Source organism: Medicago truncatula, chromosome 7 (assembly GCF_003473485.1).
Source record: "Medicago truncatula cultivar Jemalong A17 chromosome 7, MtrunA17r5.0-ANR, whole genome shotgun sequence".
NCBI lineage: Eukaryota > Viridiplantae > Streptophyta > Magnoliopsida > Fabales > Fabaceae > Medicago > Medicago truncatula.
Window position 1 is genome coordinate 30,535,463 of NC_053048.1, and position 21,825 is coordinate 30,557,287.

Here is a 21,825-nt window from a genome sequence, read left to right on the forward strand (position 1 = left end):
CGGTCAAATCCCGAGTAGTTGTTCTGACGATGATTTGAGAGTTGCTGAGAGGAGTCGCCAAAGTCCCTTTGAGCTACAATATGCAAGGCAGTGTGAGAACTAATGTTGTGCATTTTTGTCAGGCCGGATTCCTCGAAGGTAAGCATGGAACGAGCCTGAAAGAATGATGGCAGTAGATTTCTTTGGCAGATTAAGGTGGCAACCCCACGGTACTACTCAAAAAGATCAGACACCAGTTGAAGGACCAGACAATGACTGCTGACAGGTGCTCTAACGTTCTTTAACTGATCAGAAAGTTTCTTGAGACGCTGGCAAGCAGAAACATTAGGAAAATCCTCCGTGCGAGTGGATGAGAAATCCTTCTCAAGGGCAACAACACATGAGTTTTGATTGTCCTCAAAGATATCAGCCAAACGGTTCCAGGCAGCTGATGAGTCAATACTTAGTTATTTTAATATAATATTTAAGTCCGTTTTATTTATATTTGAGTTTATTTTATTTAGTTTATTTCCTTTTTAGAACTATTTTACTACAATTGCAAGTTATTATATTTCAGGAACAAAATATTCTAAAGATTGAGTCTTGGAGCAAACGAAAGGAGAATTGGAGCTGATTCGTGCCAAAAATATAAAAGATCTTATACAAAAATATCTGGTGCAAGGATTGAGGACAAAAATATGAATATCTCATACAAAAATATAATGTGCAAAGAATTTGAAGATCTTGTTCAAATATATACAAGAGGTGCGCCCCACTTTAGTCCTTTTGCTGCTTTTGCTTTCCGAACAAGCTACCTATTAGTTTATTTCTGACCTAAAAACTCTTGGTTTCTTGTGGAACATTCTAGTGATGTATTGCTTAGGTTTTAAGTCGTTATAGACTATAAATAGAGTAGCTAGCTATCATAACAATTGTTCTATGAAATAATAAGTGACAATTGTTTCTTTGAATAAAAGTTCATCTTTATTTTATTTATTTTATTTTATGTTATTCTTCTTCTTCTTCTTCTTCTTCTTCTTCTTCTTCTTCTTCTTCTTCTTCTCTATGTCTACAATGAACGTTAGTGAGTAGACTCTTCTTGTCTTGGGATTGTTGGATAAGTCTAATGACATAATCCTAATCAAACCAAGTCTTAAACCCTAATTTTATGTAACCATAGTTTCTAATCTAAATTCACCATTTTAACATGAATTAACAATTATCAAACTGTAAAAGCGAAAGTGGAGGGTTAGTAATTGTTAATTCATCATCTCAAATATCAATTCATAAAACGAAAGTGGAGTTTTGATATTCGAACAAGTGAATTTAGACAAGGATTGCGAAACATGAAAATAGTCTAGCAAACCTTGAGACATATAAAGTTTTGAACTTCAAGGATTCTAATAGCAATCAACCATGAAAATAGGCGTGATTGCTAGAGGAACACACTCACTGAGACCGAAAGGATATGTGATAGACTAAAGAGAAACTTGTCTTTAGAAATTAGGTCTAAAATAAGGTTCTAGGTTTAATGATTTGGTTTGTGAAGGGTTTGTCGCCATGACGGACCAATAATCCCAAAGCTCTTTTATTTTTATTATTTTCTTAATTAAAAATCCAAACTTTTTAACCTTTGAAATTTTCATCTAATCATTATTTAAAGCTAATTGAATTCATAACTTCCTGTCGGAACGATACTCTTTTTATTACTTCGGTAGAACCGTGCACTTGCGGTTTTATCCCATCAGAAGCCATGATAGTGGATCATTTTTCCATAATGGTGGTAAGGAGATCAAGAGAGAAGGTGTAATAAATTCATAGAAGAACCGTTGAATCAAGAACTATCCACATTTCAAAACTAGCGTAAATGGAAGTAGGCTTCTCTTTTCCAGGTTGATGAATGATATGATCGATAACCTTGTTGACGCTAGCATTAATCTCAAAAAATTCAGCCCAGACGGCGTAGTGATCCTTCTCCATTTCTAGCACAAAAGCAATGTTTTTATTTTATTTTTATATTGGTCACGACAAGGGCCGAGTGAAAATTGGGTTTCACCGAATTGGAGGTCACGACATCGATGGAGGACACGACAGTGAACGACAACATGGAAGGGGAGGAAGACATGGTGTGGAGAGAGAGAGAGAGAGGGAGAGAGAGAGAGAGAGAGAGAGGGGGGGGGGGGAGGGAGGGAGAGAGAGAGAGAGAGAGAGAGAGAGAGAGAGAGAGAGCTGCTGGCACGGTGGTTGGTGCGGGAAAGGAAGACACTTGATCGACAGTGGGCGGCTCAAGAGAATAGGCAGCGGCGCCTTGGGTGAAGAAAATGGCGGCGGTTGCAAGGAAGAAAGGGGTAGGTTACGTGGGAAATTAGACTCGTGATACCATAAAGGAAATCAATTCGTGAATTTCATTGATAATGATCAAGAGTATATATATAGTTAGAGTCAAATCTAGGAGAGTAATTACAAAATAATGGAGAGTAATTACAAAGTAATAACCAACATAATTACTAACATAATTACATAAGGTCAAACATTCTATCATGAAACTTCCTAACACACCCGCTCACACTTAGAGCTGAAAATCCGAAGCATGACCATAGTCATTCAATAATGGGCGGTCCAACGAGTCTTAGAAGGTTCTAATAAAATCTTAGAATTAGGATTGAACCTAATCCAATCTTAGAAAACCGATTTTTGAGACGATGAGGACCCACCGATTATAGCTAATACTTTTAAATTACTCCTAAATTTAAGATAGAAAGAAGAAAGCTAATTTTTTTTAGCACTACGTAATTTGTTGATGCGCGATGCAATGCAGTAGTTGCGCCTACTATGTCCTGACATTACAAAGCGGTTTTAATAGTGATTTACAATCACACTGCAATTGTAGCCTGATGCGATTGGCACCACCACAACCACAATATTGGGACCGTATCACCTGATACGGTCCCCAATTTGAAACATTGATTGGGGCTGCAATTGCAGTTGTCTAGTGTATTTTAAAATATGGTTGATATTTAGTTAAAGGGGAGTAAAAGGCGGAGATGATTCACGTCCTTGTTCGATAACTAACTTTATGCATTCTGAAAGACTTCACTGTTGGCATTATTGTTATTCTAAGAAAACTCTCCTAATCTTAATGAGATGACAAATGACAGAAACATACAGATGGGATAGGTTTGGCTTTGAATAGGAAATAATACAAGCTTCTAATGTATGATGAGATCCAATTTCTTTGAGATGATGAGGACCACCATTGGATACTTATGATGTCTATTTAAAAACATAGAGCTTGGTATCTGAGTTTTAGAAAGAGCAATGGACCATTTACTATGAATTTTGAAGCATACGACATAGTATATTACTCTGCCTTGCTGGCTAGTTTGGCACATCTTACTTCAAGAAACATGTGTGTGTGTAGGTGTGTATGTGTTTATCACCACCACACATATATATAAAAGATGCAGGTGTGGGTCGAATATGAGGGTGAAAAAGTAGTAGTGGTTGAAGAGTTTCATAAGAGATGGGTGGTGTTGCATGGACAGAAGAAGAAGATCACTTGCTTAAGAAATGCATACAACAATATGGTGAAGGAAAGTGGCATAGGGTTCCACTATTGGCTGGTAAAAGTTAATCAATTATTTTTCCTTTTTCTTGATATTTCTATTTGTCTTCTCTAAAACGGATATTTAATTACTTCTTTGAAGTATGTCATCTGAGGTTCGATCTCTCACAAATATGTATGGAAGAACATTTTTTTATTGAAAAATCAATTGTCGACCTCTTAAAACGGATCATATTATTTTGAGAGATTGGTCCATGCTCTTGACTAGGAAAACCTTGGGTTCACTATTAAAATGAAATCATCATGAAATGACCGACTCTTGAAGTATGTCATCTGAGGTTCCATCTCTGATAAATATGTATGGAAGAACATTTTTTTATTGAAAATCAACTGTCGACCTCTTAAAACGGATCCGTTATTTTGAGAGATTGGTCCATACTCTTCTTGACTAGAAAAACCTTGGGTTTACTATTAAAATGAAATCATCATGAAATGACTTACTTGTTCAATCTTTGCAATTGGTTCTTACACAATTGAACCAACATACTTACTTAGTTGATTATTTTTCTTTTTTCATCAAACATTGGTTTGTTGAAGGTCTAAACAGATGCAGAAAGAGTTGTAGGCTAAGATGGTTGAACTATCTACGTCCTAACATAAAGAGAGGAAATTTTGCTGAGGAGGAAGTGGAAATGATTGTCAAACTCCACAAATTATTAGGCAACAGGTAAACTTTGATCTTTAAGACTTTCCTTTGGTATTTTCTAATGTGTTCTAAGTTCTAACAACTAGGCATGGGCCATGATAGCCTTATGCAGTTTTTCCAAAGGTGTTAAAGCTCATTAGTGAAGAGTGTGCATAGTAAAAAGTTAGTGTTCAAGTATAGTAAATGATGTTCTCGCTGAAAAAAAGTATATAATATAGGATGTGTAATATTCATTCAATTTGAACCAATTGATTTGGTATTTTGGTGTGTTTAGATTTTTAGCAAGTAAGATGTTTGGATTCACTTTTTGAGCTTATCTATATAAATAAAGCATTCGTATTTGTTTTGATCTCTAATTTTTTTTAAAAATGCACTTTTTATAGATCCACAACGACCAATCCTTGCGTGAATTGTCAAGGATCCAATAAGTCCTACATTGATTTCCTCTGAGGTGTCAATTGGACAAATATATCTATAGTGACTAGGATGGATATCCTGCATCCGAAAACTAGCAGTTCGTCCCGTCAATCCTCCAGGACCCAAATAACTCAATTTTCTCCCATGAACTATTTGGGTCAATGGATTGGTTTGATCTAAAACTTGAGATAATGGGTGTAATCTAAAAAAGGATTCATAAGTGGTTGCTAATGGAGTTGAAGTCACTAAATTTTGAGGAATTCGTATCAATATATCTAATTGCTTTATATATAGTTCCTCAAATTATATTTTCTAAACGAACTAGAGCCAATCCAAATTCATCTTTTAATAGATAACTATCAGTGGGAGTTATATGAAAAAAACTTAAGATATGTCCTTATGTTGTTTTCTGTTTATTTTCAAAAACTATCTATAATAACTTACAAAAACAACTTACAGCTCATATGAAAACATTTTTCATTTTTTTACAAATAAAAATAGTTTATTTTGTAAAAAAAAAAATAGTTTATTCATAAGCATTGATATAATAAGTGCTTAGTTAAGTTGTTTATCTAAACATTACTCAAATGATTTTAGTTATTGACCCCTTTAGAGTCCGCTTATTATAGTTTTATTGTGAAAAAAAAAAAATTCTAAACAAAGTTTTATCACTTATAAAAGTTTTTCCCATGTGTTACAATTTTCTTTTGAAAAAGAGAATCCGAAAAATATCTAAAAATTGCTTCAAGAAACTGTGATGAATAATTTCTCCCAAAAATCATTTTTATATGTGGTTGTTTTAAGGGTTAAATATGTTTTTGGTCCCTATAAATATATTTACTTTTTGTTTTAGTCCCTCTACATTTTTCTTTCAACTATTAGTCCCTATAAAATTTTCAAACACTACTTTTGGTCCCTATTTTTAAGTTAATTTTTGTATTTTTTAATGAAATTGTGTGAAAATGTGTAGAATATTGTAAAAATCTTTCTTAGAAAAAAGTTAGATTTTTTTAACAAAACATAAATTAAATATTAATTTTTAACCATAAAAAATATAAAAATTCATTTTTAATTCATGTTTTGTTAAAAAATAGAATTTTCTTTTGCGAGAGATTATTATAATATTATGATTTTTTCTGCAAAATTTTATTGAAAATATGAATTCTACATATGAGTTTACTTTAAAGTAGGGACCAAAAATGAAGATGGAAAACCTTTGGGGAACTAAAAGTCAAAGAAATTTTTTAGAGGGACTAAAACGAAAAGTTGACATATTTATAGAGACCAAAAACATATTTAGCCCTTGTTTTAAAAAGGTAAATTTAATTAGGATGAACAAACACAAAATAGCTTCAACTTTTAATTTTTTTTTTAAATTTCTAAAAATTAATCTTTAAAATTTACAAAATCACCTTTTTGCAATTAGTAACAAATGGACCCTAAGCTATTTGCTACAATTTTTTTTTCTTCAGGTGGTCCCTGATTGCAGGAAGGCTACCAGGAAGGACAGCAAATGACGTGAAAAACTATTGGAACTGTCATCTAAGCAAAAAACTAAATGCTCTAGAAGCTGATCAAGATAGGTCACAATCATCCAAAGATGTTCAAATCATTAGGCCACAGGCAAGAAACATTGGTTCAAGCTCAGTGAAGAGAAGGAGCCAAGGAGAGTCACCAACTGACCAAGTTCTAGTTCAACAAGAGAGTGACATGACAACATTTGATGCTGATGGAAAGAATCATATGCTTGAATCACAACAAGACATGATGGTGTATTCATGCTTGGACCAACAAGGTATGGTTGGTGAGTTTCCAATGGATTTTCAATTAGAAGGATTTGAAGCTATGGTAAGTGGAGGAGAGGGTAGTAGTAGCCAATGGAATTGGGAGGATTTGCTCTTAGATATGGATCTATATAATGGTTTTTCTTAGATTATTGTTCCTTATTGCCAATAGGGAAGACAATGTAGTCTCTATACATTGGTTGTGTGTCAATTTCAAAGTTAAATTTTATCCAAGGAAATGGTGGCTTAATCGATGTATTTTGTAAATCGAAGTAGTTGTTGTTTAAATAAACCAATAAAATCGGTCTTGTGAGACAGAGTTAGCCCTAAAACTGGTTAGTAATATGGAAATAGTTTTGTAGTTTTTTAAACCCTATTACTTTTATATCTAGTAGACAATGTAAGATTTGTTTTTTTTTAATAGTATCCTAGTTGATAATGAAAAGGAATATCCTCTTACATAAGAGAGGCAGATAAATATTCCTTATGTTCTATTGCTTGATCTTAGTGTCGTAAAAAAATTAGCTACCAATGTTAATAAAGTTTTTAAATTTTGATTATGGTAACGATTGTTCTGCAATCCTTGATATTGTAGAAAATTATAGTTGAATACAATCGCAACTGTCTAAATTATGTCGTAAATCTTTGTTTAAAATTTAAGTCATTATATTTCCATCTCTTTCATTTCTTCAGAATTTGAAGGAATGAATCTCTTTCATTCCTTCAAAATTTGAAGGAATGAAAATACAAAGTTTTTCTTAGATTATCCATAGTATGACATGCTATTAGCTTCTTTCTTCATCTCCCTTCTTCCTTCATTCTTTTTACCCTCCACACTTATTGGGGGAAATTCTCTTTTATTGCAATCCTTTATTCTAGGTGAATCTTTTGAGTTGTCAATGATTATTTGTGACTTTTATAAGAGTTCTTTGTACTTCTACGTTTCATTGATATGTGGCTCATATAGAAAAATAGAAATGCCAAACAGCTCTTGATAAGGCATGAACAGTTAAATCCTACCCCTTCACCACAAAAGAAGAAAGTCAATAACTAAAGTAGAAAAATTATCATTAATTCTAAAAACTTAAAATCACATAAAAACAAAACATGTAGCTAAAATTTTGGATTGTAATAGCTATTTTATTTCAATCGTGCTGGTTAAAATAATATCAGTGTTGAGTTTTGAGTTAAAATTTGATGTATGTGTTTCAACAAGACTGTGACACGATTTTGATCCATAAATTTAAATTTGTTTCTACAAAAATTGTGGCATGATTTTGGATAACGTTCAGTTTTATTGTGTATAAACTGAAAAATTGGGACATACTTTTCTCAAGATTTGAAACACTATTTAAGCACTCCTTGACCTATTTGTTAAGTAAACTTGGTGAATTTTATGGAAACCAAATGAGAGAACTTTTAGGGTATTTAGATACTAAAGGTTGAAGGTCTTTGGGTGAGCTCCAAAGCTTCAAGATGTGAATCTTGAAGAACCAAAAGAGGGGACTCTTGGGCGAGGCTTGGTGTCTTTTGTGGAGAGATTCATGTAGTTGAGAAACACATCATATGAGAGTCATTGTGAGCAACTTGGGCGAGTCTTGGGAGATCAAAAGAGAAGATCCTTAGGAAATCAAAAGCTTATAACTTATAAGTGTTGGTTCTCTTTTGGGGTTAGATTCTAGAGTTGGGAAACAATTAGAAAACACCTTGGGAGACTTGTAAATAATTGAGTTACTTGTTCATGGGAAGAGATTGTGAAATTGGTAAAAATTAGGTTTGTTCTGGGTGAGCTTGGTGAAGTTGATTTTTTGCAACCCTTTTGTTTCTCTGCATAAAGAACTCATTAATAGTCAAGAGGAGAGATCTCTCTCCCAAGAGTAGGTCATTGTTGGACCAAATTGGGTAAACAATTCTTTGATGTTTTTCTCTTCTCTTTACTCTCTTTATCTTATTTATTTTTTGGTTTGATTGTGGTTTTACTTTACACTTGGTTTCTAGATTAGATCTAGATTGTTATTGTTACTTTTGGATATTTTGGTTATTGATATTTGCTTCACAAATCTTAATTTCATTGATTTGAGATTTGGAGTTTCCGAATTCACTACAATCATTTTGAACGTTTGAATTTGTTGGATTGTAATGTTTCATTTTGAATGTTGTATGTTACCAAAAGAATGTCATTTCGAATGTTTGAATCTTTTGGATTTATAATGTTATAAGTTGTCATTTTGAATGTCAAAACAATGTTTCAAGTTGATTGCTAAACGGTCTAGTTAAAATGTCTAGGAGTTCTTTGATTGCTTGACCAATAAGTTAATAACTCATCTTGAAAATGCCTTCTGCTATTGGCTTTTGAACCAATCTAACATCAAAACAAGTACCCCCTCCAATCTTTTTTTAAAAGATAAATGAGTCAATAAAAGTTAATATATTTAATATATATTATGAATCAAATTTATTAATATTTGTTGATCCATCTGTCTCTTATAAAATGGATCAGAAAAAGTATTATACAGAAATTAATTTCAAAAGTGGTGAAATGGCTTTAAAAGATTTTACTATACGTATGACATCATTAAATCAAACAATTTTTTTATTCAAAATAATAGTAAATTTTCAAAACCTTTACTTTTGGTATGTGATTGAAGGTGAAATAAAAAATAGCGAAGAAGAATTAAGAAGAGATAGTTGGTAAATGAAAATGGAGGTTCAAGAAAGTAAAGATTAAAGAGGGGGATGATAAGAATTGGTTATTGTGTTTATCCATAGGGAAGAGGATATTTTGGTTTGTGTTATCACATCAAGTGACCTAGTTTTTTAAATTATAAAATAAATTTGTTAATAAAAAAAAGCCATTTCAACACCATTTGGTTAACATTTGTTCAAAAGTAAGGTAAAATGAGGGGGCTAAAATCTCACATTAAAGATTAGAATGGTTAAAATCGCACAATTAGAAAACTAGAGGGTCCAAATTACAATTAACCGTTTTAATTATTATAGCCCCAATTAAAAACATGCATCTTTAAAAGTATTTTCAATTAGAAGTTGTTGTGTTATATAACTAAGTTGTCACACTAAATAGTATCTTCATATATGTGAGTTTGTCTCCAAACTATTGACCTAAACTTGGTTAATGCAGTGTGTATATAACTACACAAGAAATTCCGATGTATAGAGGTAGCATATCAGCAATAAATATTGACCATATAACATATAGAAGGGTCAATATTAAATCGTTTTGGTTTTAACCTTCTTTTTTGGAAGTGACGGGCTGTGGCGAAGCTAGAATTTTTTTTTTTTTTTTTTGAGGTGGCCACAGAAACAGCAAAATAGAATATTTTTTAAAATTAATAATAAATTTTATCAATAAACAAAAAAATAAATCACAACAACTATTTTTTATATAAAATGTACTTTATAAAATACACTTAAAGCAACAAGAATGAATTATAATTTATTAATTGCTTATTTTTTAGTCATCTAAAAAAAAAGTGTTCAAAGGGTTAATTTTTTTTTTTTTTTTTACAAATAAAAGGTTAATAAAGCATCGTTTCCTTTCTTTTCCTAATTTACAAATATATTAATAATACAAATAAATTAATAATAATAAAGGGTTAATGAAATCTGTTTGGACTAATTGTAATAGATTTTTGTTGTTCTCATATTTTCTTTGTTTAATTAAAGAATATTATTATTCTTTTTTGGGTGTTAATCCTCTAATTTTTAGAAGACATATCAAATAATCTAAAGTTCGATTGAAAAGTAAATAAATTCAAACAAAAAGTTATTCCATATAAAATTAAACTTGGGGTAGTCAACTATATATTATGTGCCTACTTATTCAATAATTGTTTTTCTCTTTGGGGTAGCCATAGCCACCCCTTGCTGATGAAAGCATCTGCCCCTGGTGACCGGGGTTTGAACCCCGACCTTGCATATTTTATGCATTGTTCCAATCAACTAAGCTAAGCTCGCGATGACAAGTTTTAACCTTCTATTCTTAAGTGAAAAGAGGCTCTGATATATAATCCTGAGTTTGATTGAGGAATAAGTAAATCTAACCAATGATCATTCCAACTAGAATTTCAATTCGGATAATATTAAATTCAACTAAAACATATTGACAAAAAAGAAGAAGTGTATTAAGCAAAAATACAGTTGGAGTTACTAAAAATTTGGCAGAGCTTGACGATTTCTCTCAAGGGAACTTCTAATAGCTTAATTGATGGGGTAGTGGTTGGTTTAGCCACTTTCGCAACCCAAAATTTGGCCACTAAAATTATAATTTATATACATAGAGCAATGTTACAATTTTTTTTTCAAGAACAATGTTACAATTTATAGAATATATGTAATAAAAAAATAAAAATTTTGGTGGTGTCATGGCACCTCCCTAACATAAAACAAATCCACCCGACCACACTGCATATCTCTCAATCATTGTATTAATCTAACGTCTACAAATATTGATTTATACCGATCATTAGATTAATCTAACGATTGAGAATTCACTCGAAAGACACACATGACAGCATGAAATCCAACTACATACGTATTTAGTTCATTGCACCTCCACTCTCTCAAGTGCTTATTGGTATGTCTTTCCTTTACATAAACCATGGAAATAAGGCTGTAAACCCTAATGAAAAAGGTAGAAATCTTTGAACACAACATGCTATATAAAGATTAATTAATAAACAAAACCATGCAGCATGAAAAACATATATGTAGTACAAAATAGTTCAAATCTTAAGTGTAGCCGAGTCGGATCGTTGATCTTCCCCATTTGCAACAGCAATAGCACGTGATCTCGCGACAAAGAATCCCAATGAATGACCAAGAACAGCAGCTATAAAGATTCCAACATTGAAAGACATAACAGCAAGCATAAGCAAGTAAATGAAACTGATACGAAAGAAGTAAACACCAGACTGAATCAATCCTCCCTTGAGTGGATTAGTCCCACGTTTGATCGATGGTTGGTTCGACAAAACCTCGGCAGCCAAAGCTAAAATGAACACAAACAAAATAGCTAAGATGTACATTCCAAGGCTGTTATTTGGCCACCCTGAGAAAAGCACTATGGCATTTTTGCCCCAAAAGAAACTCATTTGCATGTTCATTATCATTGTGCCATTGGACATAGGCATGCTTTGTCCTGGAGCCATAGGCATGCCCATAATAACTACAAAGAATGATAGTAATTTCTTGTTGAGAGATTGATTTGAGATTGCAACGATTTAATTTCTTGTTGGACTAAACTTTTATAATGAAATGAGGAACCAATGTCTAATGATGATAAAAATTAAAAAATGTGTTACGTAAACTTCTTAGCTGTTATTTTTAAGGATGTCTCTGTACTATTTTGTTTTTGCTTGTTGTCGGTTATGGGGGAATTACGGTCAGTATGTTTTAAAGATTGGAAGTTGTTACATAGTTGAATAAAATTTGGAATAAAAATATTCTTAGGGTGTAATAATGACTAATTTATCAAATTATTGCTTAGTAAAATCTTGATTATATCGTAAAGTAAACAATATTGATGTAAAGTTTCTAGAAGTTTAAGTCAATGAGCTTCTTTGTGCATTTATTGCATTATAAATTGAAGCTTTTAATTTTTTTTATCAATTTTTTTTTTTATTAGGAATGTTTAAGGAGTGTCTCGGGACACTCCTTAATAAGACCCGTTATATAAATATACTTTTGGTCATTATTGTTGCAAAATGGCTCTTTGATCTTATCCACCAGGTAGAGGCTTTGGGGAGACATTCAGGACCATACATAAATTTGTTCAAGAGCTCATATTCCGATCTATTTTCTATTTGCATATGAATGTTTTATTTTTAGGGACGTTAAGGACCAAAGTAAATTTCCTGAAAATCCTCAGGGTGTATGTGGGAGCTTCTGTTGGATGGTTCATCTTAACCAATCTGAATTCTGAAGTGTTACTTGGGTAAAATACTTGAGTGACATTGAGTGCCAATGACGATATTATCCAACCACAATGTCACAAGTGTACAAAATGATTGTGACATTGTAGTTGACAAATGTCACATGACATTGGCAACCCAATGCAGGGGAGGATCCAGACTTTAGGTACATGTGGACCTAAAATTTGAAAGAAACAATAATTCAAACTATATTAAAAATAAGAAATAATATTGTTTGATACAATGCATTACAATGAAAATCGTCTTATATCCATTTGTTGAAAATGAGCTAAAATGACATCATTTAGGCGCTCATCATCCATTTTGTTACATAGGTTACTCTTCACACGTTCAACACTTGCAGTTGCTACCGGCAAGAGCAAAGCTAACTTCAAAAGTTTATAAACCATAGCAAATGTGTTGCACTTATTTGTTTCCACAAGTTTTGCACAAAGATCAGAAAGCCTTTCAACTTAGCAAAATTTGGGTGAGATCAAACTGTTGGAACAAAATGTGTTTTCACAATAAACCTTATTAAGTTTTGATGATAACAAGGTATTAAAAATTGTCAATTGGTTATTACTAATAATTGTTCAAGTGTACAGGACCAAAGGCTACTCAAGTTATTTCAATAGGTCTTGGAAGAACAATGGAAAGAAAAAGAAATTCTGAGCATCTGAAGAAAACTGCTCCTGAAGCTAAACTGCTCCTGAAGAGATGACGTCATCAGAAGCAGAAAGTCATCAGAAGCAATATTTTCATCAGAAGCAAAAGTTTTCATCAGAAGCAATATTTTCACCAGAAGCTACATTTGATCCTTTAATCAAACTGAAGATTCAAAGTTGCTGATTCTCAATTCAGTCTTATCAAAGAAGAACGAAGAACTGAAAGGGAGGTATCAACGGATATATGGATAACACTGAGCACTTGTCTCTCATTAATAGAGTTGACAAAGTACAAGTGTACAACCACTACCTCCACTACTCTGTTTTCTGTCTACGCTACAAGACAAAACAACAGCCATGCCTGCAGAATTTGTACAACTCAAGATGGGAATGAATTTGAAGTTTATTCTTCAAAGGACTACACCCAAATCAGGCAAAGGATCACTGGTGGATAATCAAAGGATTTCAAACGACTCTTTAGACGTGCTGATTATCTCAACGTCTCTTTCACGCCTCTATATAAAGGAGTGAAGACTTGAAGATAAAACAGAGATATACATAAATACAAAAGCGCCAAAACTCTGTCAATTTGATACTACAAAGCACACTGAATTTCTGCACTGATTTGATACATCTTAGAAATTCATAGTCTAGAGTCTTTTCTGTATTGTATTGTGAACACCACTGATTGTATATCAAGTGTTCAATTCAAACTCAATTCTCTGTATTTTTGTTTGATTAGAAGTCTCTTGCCTGCGTGCTTGAGCATTAGAAGTCTCTTGCTTAGTGCTTGAGCATTGGAAGACTCTTGCGTGTGTGCTTGAGCATAGTTTTGTGAAGTCTCATACTTAGAAAGTATTGAGCAGTTGTAATCTTGTGATTATAGTGAAATCTCCTTGGAAGTGCAAGGGGGACTGGACTACTTCCGTGTTGTGGAAGGAACCAGGATAACTGCTTGTGTCTTTGTCTTTCTTTTCTCTGCTCTGTTCTTTCCGCTGCATATCTGATTCTGATCATTTCATCAGAAGCACTCTCAAACTGCTTCTGAAGTTTTATCAGAAGAAGAATTTTTTTAGACAGAAAAAGAAAACACAATTCAACCCCCCCCCCCCTTCTTGTGTTTTTCTCACCTTCAATTGGTATCAGAGCTTGCTCTGTTATCACAGCACTTAACCGTGTTACAGTTCAAGATCTATTAGAAAAACATGTCTGGAGATGAGGAATCAGTTACTCCAAAATACACAAGCGTCAAGCATGACTATGATACTGCTGACAAGAAAACAGACTCTGGAAAAGCTCCAAGGTTTAATGGAGATCCAGAAGAGTTTTCTTGGTGGAAAACTAATATGTACAGCTTTATCATGGGATTAGATGAAGAGTTATGGGACATACTGGAAGATGGAGTTGATGACCTGGATTTAGATGAAGAAGGAGCTGCTATAGATAGAAAAATACATACTCCTGCTCAGAAGAAGCTTTACAAGAAGCACCACAAAATCAGAGGGATTATTGTGGCTTCTATACCTCGCACCGAATACATGAAAATGAGTGACAAATCTACTGCGAAGGCTATGTTTGCTTCTCTATGTGCAAACTTTGAAGGCAGCAAGAAAGTAAAAGAGGCTAAAGCTTTGATGCTAGTTCATCAGTATGAACTTTTCAGAATGAAGGATGATGAGAGTATAGAAGAAATGTACTCAAGATTTCAAACTTTAGTTTCTGGATTGCAAATACTGAAGAAAAGCTATGTTGCTTCTGATCATGTTAGTAAGATTTTGAGAAGCTTACCTTCAAGATGGAGACCCAAAGTAACTGCTATTGAGGAAGCTAAGGATCTAAATACTTTAAGTGTTGAAGATCTTGTTAGCTCACTCAAAGTGCATGAAATGAGTTTAAATGAGCATGAAACCTCTAAGAAGAGTAAATCCATTGCTTTACCATCTAAAGGAAAGATCTCAAAATCTTCCAAAGCCTACAAAGCCAGTGAATCTGAAGAAGAATCACCTGATGGAGATTCTGATGAAGATCAATCTGTAAAAATGGCTATGCTGTCCAACAAGCTTGAGTATCTGGCAAGGAAGCAGAAGAAATTTTTGAGCAAGAGAGGTAGCTACAAGAACTCCAAGAAAGAAGATCAGAAGGGATGCTTCAATTGTAAGAAGCCTGGTCATTTCATTGCTGATTGCCCTGATCTTCAGAAGGAGAAGTTTAAAGGCAAATCCAAGAAATCAAGCTTCAATTCCAGTAAATTCAGAAAGCAAATCAAAAAGAGCTTGATGGCGACCTGGGAAGATTTGGATAGTGAATCTGGTTCTGATAGAGAAGAAGCTGATGATGATGCTAAGGCAGCCGTTGGGTTGGTAGCAACAGTATCATCAGAAGCAGTATCAGAAGCTGAATCAGATTCAGAAGATGAAAATGAGGTATATTCTAAAATCCCTAGACAAGAACTTGTTGATTCTCTAAAAGAACTTTTATCACTGTTTGAACACAGAACCAATGAGTTGACAGATTTAAAAGAAAAATATGTTGATTTGATGAAACAACAAAAGTCAACTCTATTGGAACTAAAAGCTTCTGAAGAAGAACTCAAAGGGTTTAACCTCATATCAGCAACATATGAAGATAGACTCAAGAGTCTTTGTCAGAAGCTACAAGAAAAATGTGATAAAGGTTCAGGCAATAAACATGAGATTGCCTTGGATGATTTTATTATGGCTGGAATAGACAGAAGCAAAGTTGCTTCTATGATCTACAGCACATACAAGAACAAAGGCAAAGGGATTGGATATTCTGAGGAGAAATCCAAAGAATACAGTCTCAAGAGCTACTGTGATTGTATCAAGGATGGATTGAAATCCACCTTTGTGCCTGAAGGTACAAATGCTATAACTGCTGTTCAGTCAAAACCTGAAGCTTCAGGTTCACAGGCTAAGATCACATCAAAGCCAGAGAATCTTAAGATCAAGGTAATGACAAAATCTGATCCTAAGAGTCAAAAGATTAAAATTCTGAAAAGATCAGAACCTGTTCATCAGAATCTGATTAAACCAGAATCTAAAATTCCAAAACAAAAGGATCAGAAGAACAAAGCAGCTACTGCTTCTGAGAAAACAATACCAAAAGGTGTCAAACCTAAAGTATTGAATGATCAGAAGCCACTCAGCATTCACCCTAAGGTACAAGGGAGGAAAAGTAAAACCTCCAAAGCTAACCCAAAAGGACCCATGAAGATATGGGTACCTAAATCTGAATTGGCCAAAAATGCAGGTGTGCTTAAGGGCAAGAGAGAAACAAAGGTCATGGTACCTAGACAGCGGATGTTCAAGGCACATGACTGGAGAGAAAGCTTTGTTCCTTACCCTTACAATGAAAGATGGAGGAGAAGTGAAGTTTGGTGGCAACCAAACTGGAAAGATCATTGGTACAGGTACTATTGGTAATTCCTCCATCTCAATTAATAATGTGTGGCTAGTAGATGGTCTGAAGCATAACCTATTGAGCATAAGTCAATTTTGTGACAATGGGTATGATGTAACGTTCAGTAAGACCAACTGCACACTAGTTAACAAGGATGACAAATCCATTACATTCAAGGGAAAGAGAGTTGAGAATGTCTATAAAATAAATTTCTCTGATCTGGCTGATCAGAAGGTAGTTTGCCTTCTGTCAATGAATGATAAAAAATGGGTATGGCATAAAAGGTTGGGACATGCTAATTGGAGATTAATTTCTAAAATTAGCAAGTTACAACTGGTCAAAGGATTGCCTAACATTGATTATCATTCAGATGCACTTTGTGGTGCATGTCAGAAAGGGAAAATTGTGAAAAGTTCGTTCAAATCTAAAGACATTGTATCAACCTCCAGACCCTTAGAATTACTCCATATTGATCTTTTTGGTCCAGTTAACACTGCATCCTTATATGGAAGTAAATATGGATTAGTCATTGTTGATGATTACAGCAGATGGACTTGGGTAAAATTCATTAAAAGTAAAGACTATGCATGTGAAGTGTTTAGCAGCTTCTGCACTCAAATACAATCTGAAAAAGAATTGAAAATTTTGAAAGTCAGAAGTGATCATGGTGGAGAATTTGAAAATGAGCCATTTGAACTTTTTTGTGAAAAACATGGGATTCTCCATGAGTTTTCCTCTCCTAGAACTCCACAACAAAATGGAGTTGTAGAGAGAAAGAACAGAACTTTACAAGAAATGGCCAGAACCATGATCCATGAAAACAACTTAGCTAAACATTTTTGGGCAGAAGCAGTCAATACTTCATGTTATATTCAAAATAGGATCTATATCAGACCTATGTTGGAGAAAACAGCATATGAACTCTTTAAAGGAAGAAGACCCAATATCTCTTACTTTCATCAGTTTGGATGTACCTGTTACATCTTAAACACTAAAGACTATCTGAAGAAATTTGATGCCAAGGCTCAAAGAGGAATCTTTTTAGGTTACTCTGAAAGGTCAAAGGCATACAGAGTGTATAATTCAGAAACACAATGTGTTGAAGAATCTATGCATGTAAAATTTGATGATAGAGAGCCTGGAAGTAAAACTTCAGAGCAAAGTGAAAGTAATGCAGGTACAACTGATTCTGAAGATGCATCAGAATCTGATCAACCTTCTGATTCTGAAAAGTATACAGAAGTTGAATCTAGTCCAGAAGCTGAAATCACTCCAGAAGCTGAGTCTAATTCAGAAGCAGAACCTAGCTCAAAAGTACAGAATGAAATTGCTTCTGAGGACTTTCTAGATAACACTCAGCAGGTTATACAACCTAAATTCAAGCACAAATCTTCACATCCTGAGGAGCTAATCATTGGAAGCAAAGAAAGTCCTAGAAGAACAAGATCACATTTTAGACAAGAAGAGTCATTGATAGGACTGCTTTCAATAATTGAGCCTAAAACTGTTGAAGAAGCTCTCTCAGATGATGGATGGATATTAGCTATGCAAGAAGAGCTAAATCAATTCCAAAGGAATGACGTGTGGGATCTGGTACCCAAACCTTTTCAGAAGAACATTATTGGAACAAAATGGGTATTCAGAAACAAGCTGAATGAACAAGGAGAAGTAACCAGAAACAAAGCCAGACTTGTTGCTCAAGGCTACAGTCAACAAGAAGGCATTGATTACACTGAAACATTTGCTCCAGTTGCAAGATTGGAAGCAATCAGGTTACTTCTATCCTACGCAATTAATCATGGCATAATATTATATCAAATGGATGTCAAAAGTGCCTTTCTTAATGGAGTCATTGAAGAAGAAGTGTATGTTAAACAACCTCCTGGGTTTGAGGATCTTAAGCATCCTGACCATGTTTATAAACTTAAGAAATCACTATATGGCTTGAAACAAGCTCCCAGAGCTTGGTATGATAGACTAAGTAATTTCTTAATTAAAAATGATTTTGAAAGAGGACAAGTTGACACAACACTCTTCAGAAAGACTCTTAAGAAAGATATTTTGATTGTGCAAATATATGTTGATGATATAATATTTGGTTCTACTAATGCATCTCTTTGCAAAGAATTTTCTAAGTTAATGCAGGATGAATTTGAAATGAGTATGATGGGAGAATTGAAATTCTTTCTGGGAATTCAAATCAACCAAAGTAAAGAAGGAGTATATGTTCATCAAACAAAATATACAAAGGAGCTTCTGAAGAAGTTCAAGCTAGAAGACTGTAAAATGATGAACACTCCAATGCATCCAACCTGCACCTTAAGCAAAGAAGATACTGGAACAGTAGTAGACCAGAAGCTTTACAGAGGTATGATTGGTTCTCTGTTATACCTCACTGCATCTAGACCTGATATTTTATTCAGTGTATGCTTGTGTGCAAGATTTCAATCAGATCCTAGAGAATCTCATTTAACTGCAGTTAAGAGAATCTTCAGGTATCTGAAAGGAACAACTAATCTTGGACTCCTGTATAGGAAATCCCTAGATTATAAGTTGATTGGATTCTGTGATGCTGATTATGCTGGTGATAGGATTGAAAGAAAATCAACCAGTGGAAATTGTCAATTCCTGGGAGAGAATCTGATATCCTGGGCAAGCAAAAGACAAGCAACTATTGCTATGTCTACAGCAGAAGCAGAGTACATTTCAGCTGCAAGTTGTTGCACACAACTACTTTGGATGAAACATCAGTTGGAAGACTATCAGATCAATGCTAACAGTATTCCCATTTATTGTGATAATACTGCTGCTATTTGTTTGTCAAAGAATCCAATTCTACATTCAAGAGCCAAGCATATTGAAATCAAACACCATTTTATCAGAGACTATGTTCAAAAAGGAATTTTAGATATACAATTCATTGATACTGAACATCAATGGGCTGACATATTTACAAAACCTTTGTCTGTTGAAAGATTTGATTTTATTAAGAAAAATTTGAACATGCATTTTGTGTCTGATTGAAAAATTGCTTGCCTCTGAATAAGAAGTTTGGTTCTGAAGTTTATTCAGAAGCATTTTGGTTCATCAGAAGCTCTTAATTGAGGTTCTGAGGAAAATGTGCTTCTGAAGATGACGTCAGCACTAAAACTTCAGAAGTGTTATTCTTTGCTTCTGAATAGCTTGGTTAGTGGGAACGGTGGAAGTTACTTTATGTAACAGCTGTCTCATTACCCAAAAGGTAGTTTTCTGAAGAGTCTCTGACGTGGTTTATTTGTATTGGAGTATAACAAAAAGGGCAATGATGTTTTTATTCGCTTTTTAACATACTTACACGCGCCCCCAATTTGTCATTAATGCTATGTTTGTTTGTCTCTATTGAATTGCAAACGGTTTAATAAAAACACTAAGTCAATTCACACACTACTCACTTCACAACAAACACTTTCTATTTTTCGTCTTAACCCTCTGCGAAAGTAAACGCATTCTCTCATCCTCTCAAAACACCTTAGAACCCTAATTCTACTTCGAATCAATGGCATCTTCAAGTTCTGCCGGTGGTTCTTCATCGAATATGGATATAGATACTCCTGCTTATGAAATCAAAGGAAGAACTATGTCGATTGAGGAATGGGAGCTAATCATTCAAGCGGAAAATCCTGTGGATTTCACTTCTCTAACTCATCATGGATGCGACTTGGTAAGATTCTACAAGAAGCAGAAGCTAATGAGTTACTTCAGTCTTCTCAACGGTCCTACTTATGAAGTGCTTGTCAGACAATTCTGGGTAAGAGCTTCAGTGTTTGACAAAGTTGCTGCTAAACAGGAAGAAGCTCAGATGATTCTGGTTGATCCTACTTTGGAGGGAAAAACCAGAGAAGAAATGGGTCTACTCGCCTTCACTGGGACTGAGATTAGATCAAACGTCATGGGGATTCCTGTAACAATCAATGAGCATGTGATTGCTCAAGCCATGAGAAGGGATGCTTCTGGGACATACGATGGAGAAGAGATTCCTAACCCCAGAACAAGCCCATGGAAGGAGATAGTAAACAACACTATCTACGGATCAAAGGATGCTAAGCCTTACAGCACCTTAAGCATGGAAAAGAAAATGCTGCTGAAGATCCAAAATGAAAACATTTTTCCCAAAGGTGGAGGAAATGATCAACCTTCACTTGGTCACAAAGTCTTTCTGCATCATACCATCTCTCAGGAAACAACAATGAACGTTCCCAAGTATATGTTTAAATACATGATCAAGGAACTCAAGAAGAGCCAGATGGAGAACAGGAAGTTTGTTCCCTATGGAAGGCTGCTCTCCATAATCTTTCAAGAAGGAGGACTCCTAAGTGCCCTGAAAGACGTGGGTATTTATGATAATCAGAAGCTGGGAGCAGTCACAGGAAAAATAATCAATGGGGCAACTCTAGTCAAGATGAGGCTGATTTCAACATGCAGGAAACTAGATACAGATATGCATGAATCTGATGTCATATCTGATCTAGTCACTCATCACATCCCTATCTGCAAGAAAGATCCCCTGGATGTGCAGAGGGCCTACATCTTAGACTACTACAAGAGCTACAACAAGAAAATCAGCCTGAAAGATATCCCAGAAGAAATGTATGGTGGTGATCTGCCTGTGGCCAAAGGCAGAAAATCTAAAAAGAAGCAGATCACCAAGGAAGAATACCTTGCTGAAGATGCTACTGAGGTGGGTGCTCAGAAGCATAAGAAAGCTAAGAAGGAAAAATCTGCTATGTCCACCATTCTTGAGGAAGTGGAGGATTTGGATGATGTCCCTCTTATCAGAAAAAGGACAAGGAGTACTCAAGAAACAGCAGAACAGCCTGCTTCTGAACAAACTGGTTCTGAACAAGCTGCTTCTGATCAAGCTGCTTCTGAAAAGCCTCCAAGTCCCAAAAATAAAAGAGAAGCTGCTCTTCAGACCATCAAAAGGAAGAGGTCTAATTTAACAAGAAATCTGAAGACAGGTGAAGGAAGAAGGGCACAAATGTTGGAAGAACTGGAAGAGAACTGGGATGAAGACTCAAGCCCTAAGAAAGCAAAAAGGACTGCAACTTCTGAGCCCATAGTCATGCCCAGCTTCGAAATGACTGCAGAAATGGAGCAGTATACTAGGGAGGTTGCTGCATCCAAGATAGCAGAGAAGAAAAGGATGAAGATTTTGTATGAAGAAGAAAGGGATGAACGTCTCAAGGCTGCAGGGTATGTGCCTACTCCTGACATTGCTGCTTTAGCATCGGAGTTAGAAACTGTTAAGTATGGAGCAACTCTGCTTTCTCAAGCCTTGAAGAATAAGCAAGCTTCAGGAGCAACTTCATCAGAACCAGCT

The 21,825-nt window shown here is 34.6% G+C and overlaps 2 protein-coding genes across 2 annotated transcripts; one reads left to right on the forward strand and one right to left on the reverse strand.

The window, feature by feature from the left end:
- The first annotated feature begins 3,007 nt into the window (after positions 1–3,007).
- On the forward strand, positions 3,008–6,819 carry LOC25480613 (transcription factor MYB1). The gene is made up of 3 exons (XM_013586917.3): positions 3,008–3,602; positions 4,142–4,271; positions 6,140–6,819. Exons 1-3 carry the CDS (start codon positions 3,503–3,505, stop codon positions 6,597–6,599), a joined length of 690 nt encoding a protein of 229 aa, XP_013442371.1. The 5' UTR covers positions 3,008–3,502; the 3' UTR covers positions 6,600–6,819.
- Positions 6,820–10,745: 3,926 nt separating this feature from the next.
- On the reverse strand, positions 10,746–11,682 carry LOC25498659 (copper transporter 6). Its single transcript, XM_013593592.3, has one exon. The coding sequence runs from the start codon at positions 11,629–11,631 to the stop codon at positions 11,194–11,196; it is 438 nt and encodes a 145-aa protein (XP_013449046.1). The 5' UTR covers positions 11,632–11,682; the 3' UTR covers positions 10,746–11,193.
- Positions 11,683–21,825: the final 10,143 nt, after the last annotated feature.

Excerpts from the sequence above, each read along its gene's own strand:
- LOC25480613 (XM_013586917.3), top strand. The coding sequence starts at position 3,503 with ATGGGTGGTGTTGCATGGACAGAAGAAGAAGATCACTTGCTTAAGAAA. Across the intron at positions 3,603-4,141 it reads TAGGGTTCCACTATTGGCTG|GTCTAAACAGATGCAGAAAG; the intron begins GTAAAAGTTAAT and ends GGTTTGTTGAAG. Across the intron at positions 4,272-6,139 it reads CACAAATTATTAGGCAACAG|GTGGTCCCTGATTGCAGGAA; the intron begins GTAAACTTTGAT and ends TTTTTTCTTCAG.
- LOC25498659 (XM_013593592.3), bottom strand. The coding sequence starts at position 11,631 with ATGGGCATGCCTATGGCTCCAGGACAAAGCATGCCTATGTCCAATGGC.